Below are 16,465 nucleotides of genomic sequence, written 5' to 3' on the forward strand. Positions count from 1 at the left end.
ATCGGTAACCACCATTCTCGATTCCTCTTACGTAAGTCTCATCTCTTGTTTCCCTTAATCGCATAAGGCAAATAGCAAAATGAGGCATTTGAAAGTACATGGTCAATTTCATTCACTATTCTTTTGTAATCCGAGGACACGTTTCCTCTCTGATGATCTCGTCGCTGGGACACTGAGCTGTAATCTTCCCGCTCTTTTTCTTAGCGAGCAATCAGGGTTAAAGAAACCTTGTTCCACTTAAAGACCATCACTACCAGACGCAAAAGTTACAAGCAGCAGGCGTACAACAGACTACAGTACCTTTGCGGAGTGTAACTTGCTGAAAACCATTTATAGATAAATTTCATTTCTTGAGAAAGTTTACGAATGTGATGCCCTCTATGAGATAAGGACGGTGGCTGTCATTTGACGGCAGTAGATCTCTCGGCAGTGACAGGGAAGGATTTTATCCCAGACTCGTTCGCTTTGAACAATCTGATGAAGCTGTACGCCATATTTAGTGACAAAAACCGATCGTAATAATTTCTTGACCAATTTCAGCTGCTGAAGAGCATTTTATATCAATTTAAAAGTTAGAATATACTTAATATGTCAGTCCGTCCCTGCTAGCGAGCGTCGTCTACTCTCTGACAAAGTGACATTATTGCGAATGCAAAGGTCGCTGCATTTGATATACTGCTGCACAAAGTGGTCGCTGCCTTTCCGTATTACGTATTAGACCTCTTGTCGCTCTCTGTGTGTTAGAATTCCTCTGAAACTGTGCATTATGTGCCACCTTGTTCTCACTGCCGTATTACAAATGATCCGGCGTACTTTCACATGATGTTAGTCGCCGAAGAGGAACATCAACAAAAGTAAACAACTGTTGTGGAATATAGTCTAATGAAGTCAGGTAATGCTGGGGGGGGGGGGGGTGGAGATTAGATTAGAAAATGATACAGTGAAAGGAGTAAAATAACTGACGACGATAGAAGTGAATACTACATGAAATACAGACTAACTACAACAGAATAAACAGAAATATTTTTAAAAATAGACATAATTTTATGCGTCAGGAAGTCTGTTATGAAAGTTTTTGTCTGGATTGACACCTTGTACGGAAGTGACACGTGGACGATAAACAGTCCACACAAGAAGAGAACTGAGTGTTTTGAAATGTGGTACTATATACGAATGCTGAAGATTAAATGGGTAGATAAGGGATACTGTATCATGTAAGATAGAAAGATATTTATGCGTAACTTGATTAAATTAAGGCATGATTGATGCCCTAAGACATGGAGGAATAGCTAATTTAGCGATGGAGGAGAATATGGAGGATGCAAATTGTAGGGGTACACCAAGGCTTGACTACAGTAAGCAAATTCAAGAGTATGTACACTGACGGAAAAAAAATCTCAACACCAAGAAGGAATTGTGCAACATAAACGAAAGTTGGTAGGCGTGTTTCTACATCTGAAAAATGATGTCTATTCAAATTTCACGCCAGTCGAATAAGAATGTTGTTGGTAACACCGCTATGAGAATGCAAATCAGGTTGGCTTCAAATACACGCTGCAACGGTCCTGAGCGTTAGATACCGTTGAGGTTGGACGTGGTGAACTGATGTTAGTCAAGGATGCCTTTAAGGTGCCTTTATCAACACCTCTTTCAGTTTGATCGAGGTCCTGTAACAGGGCTACGAGAAGCTGGATGTTCCTTGTGCAATATTGCAGAATGACTTGACAGGAATCTAGTCACTGTGCACGATTACTGGCAGCGGTGCTCACGAGAATGTACGGTTGCAAGAAGACCGGGCTCTGGACGGCCACGTGGCACTACCGAGAGAGAAGACATCGTGTTCGGCGTATGGTTTTGGCGCGTCGTTGCGTCGTAGCATCTGCAGCAACAATTTGAGCAGCAGTTGGCACCACAGTGACACAACAAACTGTCACAAATCGGTTACTTCAAGTACAGCTACGAGCCAGACACCCTGTAGCGTGCATTCCTCTGATCCCGGACCACCGCTATTTGCCACTTCAGTGGTGCCAAACGAGAACTCATTGGAGGGCAGAGTGGAGGTCTTTAGTGTTTTATGATGAAAGTTGGTTCTGTCTTGATGCCAGTGGTGGCCGTGTGTTGGTTAGAAGAAGGCCATTTGAGGGCCTGTAACCAACCCGTCTGCGTTCTAGACTCGCTGGAAGTACACCTGGAATTATAGTCTGGGGTACGAGTCCGCATGACAACAGGAGCACTCTCTTGGTTATCCCGCCGGCCGGTGTGGCCGAGAGGTTCTTGGCGCTTCAGTCTGGAACTGCGCTGCTGCTACGGTCGCAGGTTCGAATCCTGCCTCGGGCATGGATGTATGTGATGTCCTTAGGTTTAAGTAGTTCTAAATTCTAGGGGACTGATGGCCTCAGATGTTAAGTCTGATAGTGCTCAGAGACATTTTTTTAGTTATCCCACGCACCCTGACTGCAAAGTTGTACGACAGCGTGGTGATTCGACCTGTTGTGTTATCATTAATGAAAAGCATTCCAGGAGGTGTTTTCCAACAGAATAACGCTAGCCCACATACCGCTGTTGTAACCCAACATGCTCTATAGAATGTTGATATGTTGCCTTGGTCTACTCGATCATCAGATCTGTCTCCAATCTAGCACATAAGGGACATCATCGGACGATAACTCCAGAGTCATAGTTAAAGAGCATTAACCGCCCCTATATTGACCGACCAAGTGGAACGGGCACGGAATTCTGTCGCACAAAGTGACATGCAGTACCTATACAACACGGTGCGTGCGCATATCCATGCTTGTATTCAACATTCTGGCTTTTACAACGTTTATTAATGAACCAGCATTTCACATTTGCAATGGCTTACCTCGCACTTACATTAACCTGTGATATCTTGTAACGTTAATCACTTAAATATGTTACCTAGATAAATTTATCCCCTAAGTTTCATTACTCTTTATTAATTATTTTTTGGTGTTGTGATTTTTTTCCGTCAGTGTTGATTGCAATACATGCATCGTGACGAAGAGGCTGGCACAGGATAGACTAGCTTGGAGAACTTCCGCAAATCAGTCTTCTGAGTGAAAATCAGAACAACAACAACAAGTCAGCGCACCTTTCCAGTTTTTAGACCCTCTAAACCTTTGTCATAATAGTGACTTTTTTGTGTCTATCCACATTTCGTGACAAGTGAGTCTTCTACGGGCGCTTTATCCCTTATTAAATCTTCAATCCACTCTGCGCTCACACTGCAGTTTCATGCTGTATTTGCCACTGATCTTGTCTGTGCTAGATTACGCTGGTATGTTGTGGGAGAAGCAGAGAGTCACATACGTTCGCTACAAGGACTGCATGGCATAGTAATTCGATTCTTCATGCATCTTCCATGCAATTTCCCGACTCGGGAGTTGCGTACAATTAACGGCATACTACTCACACGAGACAAGTTTAAACCGACTGCTAAGAAGTTTTACGAAACGTCGCAGCAATCAGAAAACAGGTTTATTGCAAATCTGGGCAACCAGATACACAGAGTGGGAGCATTCGATGGGCGGGCCTGCTAGGACAGTGAGCCTCTCGTAGCGAAATTAGGATAAGAATATTATCAAAAGTGCTCTAACGGAAGAGAGGACAAACACGAAACGTTAGTCCAATGATAAACCATTAGTTAGCAAATGCAGGGATAGTGAAAGGCATTCAACCTGCGCAGCCAGAGACAGTAAGTACTTTGTGATTCGGTAAACAGTGAGAGTAAGTCACTAGCGTATTATTCCTTTCTTGAGACTCGTCTGTCGCGAGCGCTGTTTCATTTTTACACGCACCCTTACAAATTAAGTTTGTTGTAACAGTACTGAACGGTGGACGAGAGATTATGAGGAACCATCATTCTAACGAAAGTCGGAGTATACTAACAGTATTAAGGAACTAGCAATGATAGTGGAGATTATTAATGAGCAAAGAAAAATTGATATTTAATGCCCTTGACGGAAGTCTATGGTAGACTTTCCACAGCACACAGAACGAGTCAACCCATCAAAATTTATTGTGCTCTAGGAATCATACGCGTACAAACAGATCAAACGATATTCAGAAGGGAGTAAATAGACCCCTTTTACGTTGAATTTTTTGTCTTCTTTTCTTTATAAGTGTCAAAATTCAGAACTATTTTTCTCCTTTAATAGAGCTGAGTTTTCGCTGTTGAGAAAAAGTTTGATTAAAAACCATTTTTCAGCTATTTACATTCTTAATTACGCTCTTTCTTTGTTTGGGTATTGTAAAAACGAGTTGTTTCTCTTCTGAGATAATGCTCGTTGACAAAATATCAAGACCTCGTGCAATCTCTGCAATGCTTCGCGAAAACAAAACAGACAATAAACTGAAGATTAAGAGGGCGCAAAAGCACTAAATGTGTAACTAAAAAATTAGTGATGTTGTCGAGAACTTGATGACTACCGATAATACGAGGCGAGGTTACCGTTCCCCCTTTCTGTACACGCAACTTTAAACTTGACGATCAACTGAGTACTGACGTCACCGACCCTCTCGCTGATTTACATACTGGCGTGTGTGACGCACACCCGTAACCAAAAGTCGATTTAGGCAAAAAAAAAGTTCCAGCTTATACTGGTCGGTTTTTTGCAAACTGAAACTTTTTAAACGGAATGGGGCGCAAGCCCACAGCTACAACTGCCAACCTGCTTTCCAGGTAATTTGGTATCAAGGTTCTATGGTCCTAGAGTTCGGCATATCATTGCCGTGGAAAACAAGGCAGTGGCAAAAAATTAGATTTTATGGTTAATTTTTTAAAATTAGATTTTATGAGAAGATATCTATAGCTCATCCATAAAGATAAAGTCAAAACATCTAAAGTATGGGAAAAATAGAAGTGATACGATGCACAATGAGAAGACTCGAGATTAAAAGTCTTCAGTGGTCTTGGGACGTTAAAAGAATGAGCAATGACAGGTGGCGTAAGAAACTGTTAATGTGAGCCCCCGGGACAACTAAACTTTGTCATGGAAATTTTATATTGATCGAACAATGGGTGGGAAGTGGTTAGCAGCTGTCTATTGGAGTAAACGAGCCTGCTGGAAAGAAAAACGACTAACCTCTGGTGGGAAAAGTCAAAGAACAAGAAAGAGACAAGAAAGCCTTTCGTATAAAGCAGGCCTAACCTTCGTTGAAAATCCTTGCTGAGATTAGTTGTAAGCGCATTACGCCCTGATGTCAAGGAACCACAAAATTCGAGTCTCTAGTATTTTAGTTTTATGAAACTCCAATCTTTACTATGCTAGAACGTATAGAGATGCCATAGAATCCGAAAAAGAACAGAAAGAACTTTAACAGTAAAGAGGAATGACAGGTTGTGGAGCTTGGCAATTAATATGACATACAGAATCAACTCTGAAACTTCCTGGGAGATTAAAACTGTGTGCTGGACCGAGACTCGAACTAGGGACCTTTGCCTTTCGCGGGCAAGTGCGCTACGAACTGAAGCTACCCAAGTACGACTCACGCCCTGTTCAAATGGCTCTGAGCACTATGGGACTTAACTACTGTGGTCATCAGTCCCCTAGAACTTAGAACTACTTAAACCGAACTAACCTAAGGACATCACACACATCCATGCCCGAGGCAGGATTCGAACCTGCGAACGTAGCGGCCGCGCGGTTCCAGACTGTAGCGCCTAGAAACGCTCGGCCACTTCGACCGGCGACTCACGGCCAGTCCGCACTCCTTTATTTCCGCCAGTACCTCGTCTCCTACCTTCCAAACTTCGCAGAAGCTCTCCTGCAAACCATGCAGAACTAGCACTCCTGGAAGAAAGGATACTGCGGAAACATGGCGTAGCCACAGCCTGGGGGATGTCTCCAGAATGCAGCGGAGTCTGCGCTGACATGAAACTTCCTGGCAGATTTCTGTGAAGTTTGGAGGTAATGGCGGAAGTAGAGCTGTGAGGACGGGCCGTGATTCCTACTATGGTAGCTCAGTTGGCAGAGCACTTGCCCGCGAAAGGCAAAGGTCCCGAGTTCGAGTCTCGGTCCAGCACACAGTTTTAATCTCCAAGGAAGTTTCATATCAGCGCACACTCCGCTGCAGAGTGAAAATCTTATTCTAACATCAACTCTTCTGCTGTAGAGTCTCCTTAACTAATGCTGGAGCGACTCCACGATTTTTGGCGACGTTTGTATGACGTCATGACCCTTTCATTGGATCATTACGTGTAATCGGTAAGGCTCTCTGAGTTTATTTGGGTTTGAAATTTATCTAATGAAGTATTTCTTGTGCTGAGGATGACAGCAGCTCTCGGACGCGACACGTTAGGTACAGAAACATGCCTGAGAATACGGCCTAATTGCCAATATATATAACTAAAGTCACCAGCCGTGAAAGCCTGCATTGTGCGAGTCGCTTGCGGGGTACTGACCGCAGCAGCCGCGCGTCGTGACGCGCACCACGCCGACGGCGTAGGGCCGCAGCAGGTCGACGCTCCACCAGGGCGACGCCTCCTTCATGGTCTCGGTGCAGCGCCGGCCGTCGTGCACCGTCGTCGCCTCGCCGTCGTTGCCGTTGCCCGCCGCGCCGCCGCGCACCGTCGTCGACTGGTTCGCCGGCCTCCGCAGCGCGATGTTGGTTCCTGCGCAACACGACAACAAAATCGCTGTTAGCTAAACACTTTGCTGCTAGCGGCGTGAAACATACGTACGCTGCAGGATAGACGGTGGTTCAACACAAACAACCAACTAGTGAAACACTTCATATAGGTGCGTAATATTCTTATGTAAACGTTTTTGTAGCTTATTTAAAAAAACCTTAATTTTAGAAATAATTAAATCAGTGGAGCTTCCAGCGTCGTTAGTCCTTCTTAATTTATTCTTGTGCAGATGTTCGCTTTCTCTAAGTCTACAAATGCTAGAAACGTAGGTTTGCCTTTCCTTAATCTACGTTTCTAGCATTTGTAGACTTAGAGAAAGCTTTTGACAATGTTGACTGGAATACTCTCTATCAAATTCTAAAAGTGGCAGGGGTAAAATACAGGGAGCGAAAGGCTATTTACAATTTGTAAAGAAACCAGATGGCAGTTGTAAGAGTCGAGGGGCATGAAAGGGAAGCAGTGGTTGGGAAGGGAGTGAGACAGGGTTGTAGCCTCTCCCCGATGTTATTCAATCTGTGTATTGAGCAAGCAGTAAACGAAACAAAAGAAAAATTCGGAGTAGGTATTAAAATCCATGGAGAAGAAATTAAAACTCTGAGGTTCGCCGATGACATTGCAATTCTGTCAGAGACAGCAAAGGACTCGGAAGAGCAGTTGAACGGAATGGACAGTGTCTTGAAAGGAGGATATAAGACGAACATCATCAAAAGTAAAACGAGGATAATGGAATGTAGTCGAATTAAGTCGGGTGATGCTGCGGGAATTAGATTAGGAAATGAGACACTGAAAGTAGTAAAGGAGTTTTGTTATTTGGGGAGCAAAATAAATGATGATGGTCGAAGTAGAGAGGATATAAAATGTAGACTGGCAATGGCAAGGAAAGCGTTTCTGAAGAAGAGAAATTTGTTAACATCGAGTATAGATTTAAGTATCAGGAAGTCGTTTCTGAAAGTATTTGTATGGAGTGTAGCCATGTATGGAAGTGAAACATGGGCGATAAATAGTTCAAAATGGTTCAAATGGCTCTGAGCACTATGGGACTTAACATCTGTGGTCAAGTGCACAGAGCCATTTTGTGATAGAACATAATTCTATTTAATTTTATCGATATTTTGCAGCTTCAAACGTGACTGTACTGAATAGACTCCCGAGGTATGAATTAAAAAACGCCTTCAGTCACAATTTTTCGTCTTTTATTCAGGACACGATGCATTCGAACCCTGTGGGTCCATCTAATGTGCCTCTTGAATGAAGTGATATGCTTGAAAACGATGGAGGAAGAAACCTGTACTGTTACTAAAACGTTAAAAACGGTTTTCGTGGATTATGTGGTAGGTTTTATCTATTCATATTTTCCACTACTTCACACATATTTTTCGCGTCTGACTTACGAAGTTCGTATCCTAACATCAAACCTTTTCGTGACAGGAATATGCATTTCATCTAATTCAAGAGAACAAATGAATCACGTATTAAGACGAATTACAGCTGAAGATGGACCCACAGGGTCCGAAATGCATCGTGTACTGAATAAAGCACGAAAAATAGTGATTTAAGGCGTTTTTTTAATTCATACCTCGAGAACATAATTCTGTTTTCACTGTGTGAGAGAGTCTTACTACTTTTTGAGCTTGCATCACGTCCAGTCTTTTTCTTTGACGGTGTGAAGGAAGTATAGGTGGCTCAAAGAAGAAGTGAGATTGCGGGGGTTTGCAGTGTGAATGGAATAACAAGATTTCCAATGTGAAGAAATAGCACACTAATTTCGTTAAAAAACAATTTTTAACGCAACTAAGTGGTATTTCTTCTCATCGGAATTTTTCAAAACCAGTTGTAGAAAATGATGAACAAGAATCTAAATGCCAAGATTGTTCTCTGCTGTGGGCGGAGACGTATGAGGGGAAACGCTGACGTAATCGGCCCTCGGCGCTACCAACAGAAACTGCAACGTTTAACTTCAGCACGCAGTTTGGACACTACAGCTGCTAGTTCGCTGGCGTTTGCAGAAATGAAAAAAATTGGGGAGTCGAGTTGAAGTGTTCTGGAAAAATCGGATATGTGACTAAACCGAACGACGGACCCCTTCGGGCGCCTTTTATTGTGCCACTTAACACGCAATCACCAGTGGTTATCGTCAAACGTGAATGTGCATCGCTTTCCTTTCAGTTCCTGCTCTAAAGGGTATAGGGAGACTGCTAGCTCGTTGATGCACAGAATATCAAGTAATAAACCAATAACTTAAATACGCAGCTCTAAAAGCGACAGTATATTTACCATTTGCGGCCGATATTGTTATAGGCGGGTATGTCGACATCTTTCCGTCGATTTATCCATACTATTTCTCGATAAATCGAGAACCCGTAACTATAATTTTAAAATATCGGTATGTGGGATTCCCGATGTTTTTAAAAATATTGACGGTCCTACCACGAACCCGGTAGTGAATTAAAAATAAAGGACTAAATACAGCTGCAGCGGTTCATTAATACCCGAGAATATGTATAATACACTCCTGGAAATTGAAATAAGAACACCGTGAATTCATTGTCCCAGGAAGGGGAAACTTTATTGACACATTCCTGGGGTCAGATACATCACATGATCACACTGACAGAACCACAGGCACATAGACACAGGCAACAGAGCATGCACAATGTCGGCACTAGTACAGTGTATATCCACCTTTCGCAGCAATGCAGGCTGCTATTCTCCCACGGAGACGATCGTAGAGGTGCTGGATGTAGTCCTGTGGAACGGCTTGCCATGCCATTTCCACCTGGCGCCTCAGTTGGACCAGCGTTCGTGCTGGACGTGCAGACCGCGTGAGACGACGCTTCATCCAGTCCCAAACATGCTCAATGGGGGACAGATCCGGAGATCTTGCTGGCCAGGGTAGTTGACTTACATCTTCTAGAGCACGTTGGGTGGCACGGGATACATGCGGACGTGCATTGTCCTGTTGGAACAGCAAGTTCCCTTGCCGGTCTAGGAATGGTAGAACGATATGACGGTTTGGATGTACCGTGCACTATTCAGTGTCCCCTCGACGATCACCAGTGGTGTACGGCCAGTGTAGGAGATCGCTCCCCACACCATGATGCCGGGTGTTGGCCCTGTGTGCCTCGGTCGTATGCAGTCCTGATTGTGGCGCTCACCTGCACGGCGCCAAACACGCATACGACCATCATTGGCACCAAGGCAGAAGCGACTCTCATCGCTGAAGACGACACGTCTCCATTCGTCCCTCCATTCGCGCCTGTCGCGACACCACTGGAGGCGGGCTGCGCGATGTTGGGGCGTGAGCGGAAGACGGCCTAACGGTGTGCGGGACCGTAGCCCAGCTTCATGGAGACGGTTGCGAATGGTCCTCGCCGATACCCCGGGAGCAACAGTCTCCCTAATTTGCTGGGAAGTGGCGGTGCGGTCCCCTACGGCACTGCGTAGGATCCTACGGTCTTGGCGTGCATCCGTGCGTAGCTGCGGTCCGGTCCCAGGTCGACGGGCACGTGCACCTTCCGCCGACCACTGGCGACAACATCGATGTACTGTGGAGACCTCACGCCCCACGTGTTGAGCAATTCGGCGGTACGTCCACCCGGCCTCCCGCATGCCCACTATACGCCCTCGCTCAAAGTCCGTCAACTGCACATACGGTTCACGTCCACGCTGTCGCGGCATGCTACCAGTGTTAAAGACTGCGATGGAGCTCCGTATGCCACGGCAAACTGGCTGACACGGACGGCGGCGGTGCACAAATGCTGCGCAGCTAGCGCCATTCGACGGCCAACACCGCGGTTCCTGGTGTGTCCGCTGTGCCGTGCGTGTGATCATTGCTTGTACAGCCCTCTCGCAGTGTCCGGAGCAAGTATGGTGGGTCTGACACACCGGTGTCAATGTGTTCTTTTTTCCATTTCCAGGAGTGTAGTTTTATGTATAAAGATTAATGTTTGTACGCATACGTCATCATACCAAAGAATCTCTTCGTAAGCACAAAGTCAAAGAAATCACATACTCAGCGAATGAGCGCAGCGGGTAGGTGCAGGAATCCCGCTTTGCCGTTCTAGGTTAGGTCCTAGAGTAGGCGGTTTGCCGTTGCCTTCCTCGGGCTTGTCATCAAGTGTGAGGTGTCTGCCTGTGTCGCGTGGATGACTGTGATGAGTGGTCGTACGGCGTAGTACACGGTTTGTATTGTTACGGACGAAGGAAAGGGGAGGGTGGAACCCGGGCCGGCATGCAGCCTACTGCTCTCGAATACCACTAAGGGGAGCGCCGAGCTTAACGTCTACATGCGAAGGACGCTCACCTACAACAGTGTCAAGCGCCGTCACTTTCTGAGAGACTGGGGAGACGTTTGGAATTTAATTCAGGACATTGGCGCAAAGACTAGAGATCGGGTGCTTTGCGCCTGCAGCTCTCGTCTCATTGCCGGCCAAATGCTGGCAGCGAAAATTTTCCACCGCCGGGATAAGAACCGGTTTACCGTCGAGTCGAGTGCCAATACACAAACGTGTGTCAGCTCCCTCCGCTACACACGCAGGTTTTGATAACCACACCATAAAAAAAAAATCACCCTCAGGAGACATTAAGTTAATACCGTGTAACGCTCCCTCTAGCCTTTTGCTGACATAAATTCGGAGAGGAAAATAGTCCACAAGTTTTTTTCTGGTATGTCATATCCAGCTGAAGACATTCGCTGATTCTGTACAGCCACCAAACTTCAGGAATGTTGAATGCCACGTTTCCCCCATTTCCTGATAGTCGCAGACATTTTCTGTGTGACTAAGCTCCGGCGCTTTTGCTGTCCAGTCGAGGTGCTACAGAACGCCTGAGTGTTCGTCAAACCAGGAACGCCTGCGTCTAGCCATTCTGACAAGGCGATGTTGGAGGACGAGAGTGTTCGCAGCATACCATCATGACAATTAAGAAGGAAGGGGCAACAACTGTTCGCCGAAAATCTTCTATCTTTGCTAATAATAAACGTGGAAAACTGACGTGTCTGTCTGTTTGAACACGCTTCTCCAAAACTACTAGACGAATTATTATGGCGTTTTCACAGGTAACTTGATCACAGAAAGAATAGCATGGGGCACCGTAAAGGCTTTAGTTCTTCAAAATCGGATCACGGAAAGAAAGGCGAAAGGAGTCGCACATCATTACCTATGCTTACAGACAGATAAGTGAGGGCAGCTGAGATTACTGCACGTACAACAGCTTAGTTACTCACCATCACTGATCATAACAAAACTACTGATATTCGAGCGCAGTTGCGGGTAACAGTTCGCGTTCAAATAGATCCTCGTTCATATTCATCGTAAACTGAACGTGTGATCCCGACTCATCGTACGACCCCCCGCCCCCCTCCCCCCCCCCCGCCCCACCAAAAAAAAAATCACAGAACCATTCCCTTCCTAAAGAACATCCAACACACACCGCGGGTTAAACGCTTCATTTGGCCGTCGGTGCACTAAACGTCTTGTACAATTCTGAAGCAGACAAGATCTCAACACACCGGACCCCACTACGCGCTTACAGTCAAATACCGTCCAGTACCGGTGTTGCTTAGGCTACTAAAAACTTGCTGTTTCATGTACAGCTGAAAGCAATAGCCTTTTGCGAAGTATTATACTAATGTTCCTTACACAGAACTTCCTCCTTTAAGTTCGCTCGAAAGCTGGTTGGCATCGATGTGCAATCATTGCCATCAGCAGTTCATGGCCGGTTTGATTGGTTGTTTGGTTGATTTGAGGAGGGGGACTAAACAGCGAGGTTCAAACTTGGTTCAAATGGTTCTGAGCACTATGGGACTAAACATCTGAGGTCATTAGTAGCGGTCGCGCGTTTCCAGACTGTAGCACCTAGAACCGCTCGGCCACCCCGGCCGGCGTATATCTGTCATGAGAAATCAGGGCACTACTGAAGGAAGGAAAGGAAGAATGAAAGCAGGATAATTTGTAACCTCTCGTGCACGTACACGTTATCTAACAGGAGGTACCAGATTATACGTACTGGTGAAAAACCCAGATGCAGGTTTCTTGAACCAGGCTGTACGGTAGAGATGCGAACACTGCCGCAATCGAAAGCGATTCCAATGTCGCCTATGTCGGTACGAACAGTTCGTAATACGATCCTCGATGACGATACTTGACGCCTTCTATTAAAAGACGAACAAAATCTTCCAGGCTTAGCGGAGTTAGATACACTTCGCTGTATTAGCATCCATTCCAGACACACTATCTGATTACGTGTTCAGAAGCGCCTTATTATTTACTGAATAAAAAACCAGCAAACTGCTAGTCATCACACAACAGGGAGTACTTTATGTCTGTTGCACCGGACGAATGTAAGTACACTCGCCAGTACGACGGTGGGTTCTTTGGTTTTCTCCGCCAGGAGACCGAGTGGATACTATAACACATTAAATATTAGTTCACTTTATTGGAACATATATAAGATGAATTACTTAAGTTTGTACAGTCCATTTCAACGGACATGTCACTACTATTTACAACTGTCTCAGAATATTAATGTACACTACTGGAAATGGAAAAAAGAACACATTGACACCGGTGTGTCAGACCCACCATACTTGCTCCGGACACTGCGAGAGGGCTGTACAAGCAATGATCACACGCACGGCACAGCGGACACACCAGGAACCGCGGTGTTGGCCGTCGAATGGCGCTAGCTGCGCAGCATTTGTGCACCGCCGCCGTCAGTGTCAGCCAGTTTGCCGTGGCATACGGAGCTCCATCGCAGTCTTTAACACTGGTAGCATGCCGCGACAGCGTGGACGTGAACCGTATGTGCAGTTGACGGACTTTGAGCGAGGGCGTATAGTGGGCATGCGGGAGGCCGGGTGGACGTACCGCCGAATTGCTCAACACGTGGGGCGTGAGGTCTCCACAGTACATCGATGTTGTCGCCAGTGGTCGGCGGAAGGTGCACGTGCCCGTCCACCCGGAACCCGACCGCAGCGACGCACGGATGCACGCCAAGACCGTAGGATCCTACGCAGTGCCGTAGGGGACCGCACCGCCACTTCCCAGCAAATTAGGGACACTGTTGCTCCTGGGGTATCGGCGAGGACCATTCGCAACCGTCTCCATGAAGCTGGGCTACGGTCCCGCACACCGTTAGGCCGTCTTCCGCTCACGCCCCAACATCGTGCAGCCCGCCTCCAGTGGTGTCGCGACAGGCGTGAATGGAGGGACGAATGGAGACGTGTCGTCTTCAGCGATGAGAGTCGCTTCTGCCTTGGTGCCAATGATGGTCGTATGCGTGTTTGGCGGCGTGCAGGTGAGCGCCACAATCAGGACTGCATACGACCGAGGCACACAGGGCCAACACCCGGTATCATGGTGTGGGGAGCGATCTCCTACACTGGCCGTACACCACTGGTGATCGTCGAGGGGACACTGAATAGTGCACGGTACATCCAAACCGTCATCGAACCCATCGTTCTACCATTCCTAGACCGGCAAGGGAACTTGCTGTTCCAACAGGACAATGCACGTCCGCATGTATCCCGTGCCACCCAACGTGCTCTAGAAGGTGTAAGTCAACTACCCTGGCCAGCAAGATCTCCGGATCTGTCCCCCATTGAGCATGTTTGGGACTGGATGAAGCGTCGTCTCACGCGGTCTGCACGTCCAGCACGAACGCTGGTCCAACTGAGGCGCCAGGTGGAAATGGCATGGCAAGCCGTTCCACAGGACTACATCCAGCATCTCTACGATCGTCTCCATGGGAGAATAGCAGCCTGCATTGCTGCGAAAGGTGGATATACACTGTACTAGTGCCGACATTGTGCATGCTCTGTTGCCTGTGTCTATGTGCCTGTGGTTCTGTCAGTGTGATCATGTGATGTATCTGACCCCAGGAATGTGTCAATAAAGTTTCCCCTTCCTGGGACAATGAATTCACGGTGTTCTTATTTCAATTTCCAGGAGTGTATATCTTGATACAGACAAAAAACAAATCTCTCACTCAGGGTCAATTTTACAGCAGCTCTCACGTTGACTTCTGCCTAATAAACTGCTCACACAGCTGGCCCACTAGAAGACGATGCCGTCGTTTTGTCGATGACTGCAGGCTGGGCTGAGTGGTACTGTGCTCGACCGTAACTGGACGAGCCGTTGCGGTGGCGTAGCAAAACGTCTGCAGAGAGTCTATGCCGGTGTTGCTTATTCGCCGATAGGACTTGCAGCGGCTGTCTTTTATTGTGGTTGTGTGGCGAGGTACCAAGCTTGCTTTGGCAGCTCGCTCTTCGGACGACACCACATTGTGGACGTGTAATTATTTCGGTTGAAACACGTTTCAACGCTGTACTTACGTTACTAGCAACACACCTTCTTGGCTGATGATCTGTCTTAACGCAACGATGTCGTAGATAGTATAGCAACGATGTCGTAGATTGTATAGCAGCCAGCTTCTTATACATACATATAGATCGTCCTCTATGTGTGTTCCGTTTGCTTTTGTTTAGTACCTGTAAAGACTGGTTGAACAACAGCAAAGACTACACCTCAAAACAAAACGCTATTGTAAATAAGCATACTTTCGTCTAAGAAACCCGATTCACCAGCAAGTTCGTAGCCGTTTCTGATGCGGTCTTCCGCCAAACTGTAGCTGCCACATGTCAGTACGAGAAGGTAGAGCCTATTTCCACGAAAAACAAAAGCTTAAATCTAGTAGTATGTTTTTCAGTTTTCCAGCTAAGCTGGTGACTTCATTTTGGCGCTGAGCGTTCTATGAATGACCTAGTCGTCTTCTGCAGGCGCTGCGAGAGCTGCCTTACCGCAGTAGCTGCCTCGACTGCAACCAGTCACTAATAAGTCGCACAGTTTATAGTGTTGCTTCCACAGTGCTGGAAACTGGGGACGCAAGCTGTGAAATATTTTGTCATGGAGAACAAAGGCAACTCTCAAACTACTTTTCTTCGAAAAGAGTATAAGACTGTCTGCAATCTTACAGGAACCAAGCTACAGATTGCTGAGGTGGGGGTAGGGGGGGGGGGGGGCGTTATTAGACTATACTTTCCATAGTGTAGTACATCGACCATGGTGCTACGTTCCTGTAGATGAAGACATAGTGCCTTAGAAATCAACACCAGGTAGATTAATACACACTACAAAACCTCAGAGTTTGGCTGGGCTTCCCTCGCAGCACTTGAAGAAGACGTCTAGGTCAGTCGTGAAAATGAGTATTGAGCACAAAAATAAAGACACCAATTTGGATAGAAACCCAAAAACATACTATAAATCTACATGAAGTTAAAATGTCCAGTCACTGAGAACGGAGAGGTTGAGTTTCATGTTGATTTTGTTGAAATTCAACTACACAACAGGATTAACAATTTCTATTGCTGTTGCTACGCAGCTGGCATAGAGGGTCAGTGTAATTTCGTTTGTAGCAAGGATCCTCGGTAGTTTGGCGTGCGGTGCTGCTGGCTAAACCTGAAAAATACTTGACGGGTAGTTTATTTGTATAATGTAGGGCAACTGTGGCTGCAGCCGAGCGTGGGATGCATAACTTCTGTTACCGTAGCACTGACGGGGCTTATGGACTGGTTTCCTGCGTACGTTCGCACACGCGAAAAACGGGTTTCGACGGGTGGCACCTACTTACAACTTGCTTGGAGCATGACCCCTTCTCTGGCAAAAACTAGGTGGGGACATACTTACTAACCACTGAAAGCAGAGTATTCAGCAAATAATGGAGCTGTCATGAGACAAAATCTGCGACGAGTAAGAAATGCAATGGGATAACATATTCGAGAATATACTTCCTGCGATACGGTTTTACAGATCGTAC

At 46.2% G+C, this 16,465-nt stretch overlaps 1 protein-coding gene across 1 annotated transcript in view; it reads right to left on the bottom strand.

Annotated features, from left to right (window-relative positions):
• LOC126184735 (CUB and sushi domain-containing protein 3) overlaps positions 1 to 16,465 on the bottom strand; it is a 556,957-nt gene that overhangs the window by 135,175 nt on the left and 405,317 nt on the right. The window contains exon 4 of the mRNA XM_049927276.1: positions 6,425 to 6,634. Coding sequence (XP_049783233.1) covers positions 6,425 to 6,634 — 210 coding nt within the window. The remainder of the gene's footprint in view (positions 1 to 6,424; positions 6,635 to 16,465) is intronic.

The sequence above is a fragment of the Schistocerca cancellata genome, chromosome 1 (genome assembly GCF_023864275.1).
Source record: "Schistocerca cancellata isolate TAMUIC-IGC-003103 chromosome 1, iqSchCanc2.1, whole genome shotgun sequence".
Classification (NCBI taxonomy): Eukaryota; Metazoa; Arthropoda; class Insecta; order Orthoptera; family Acrididae; genus Schistocerca; species Schistocerca cancellata.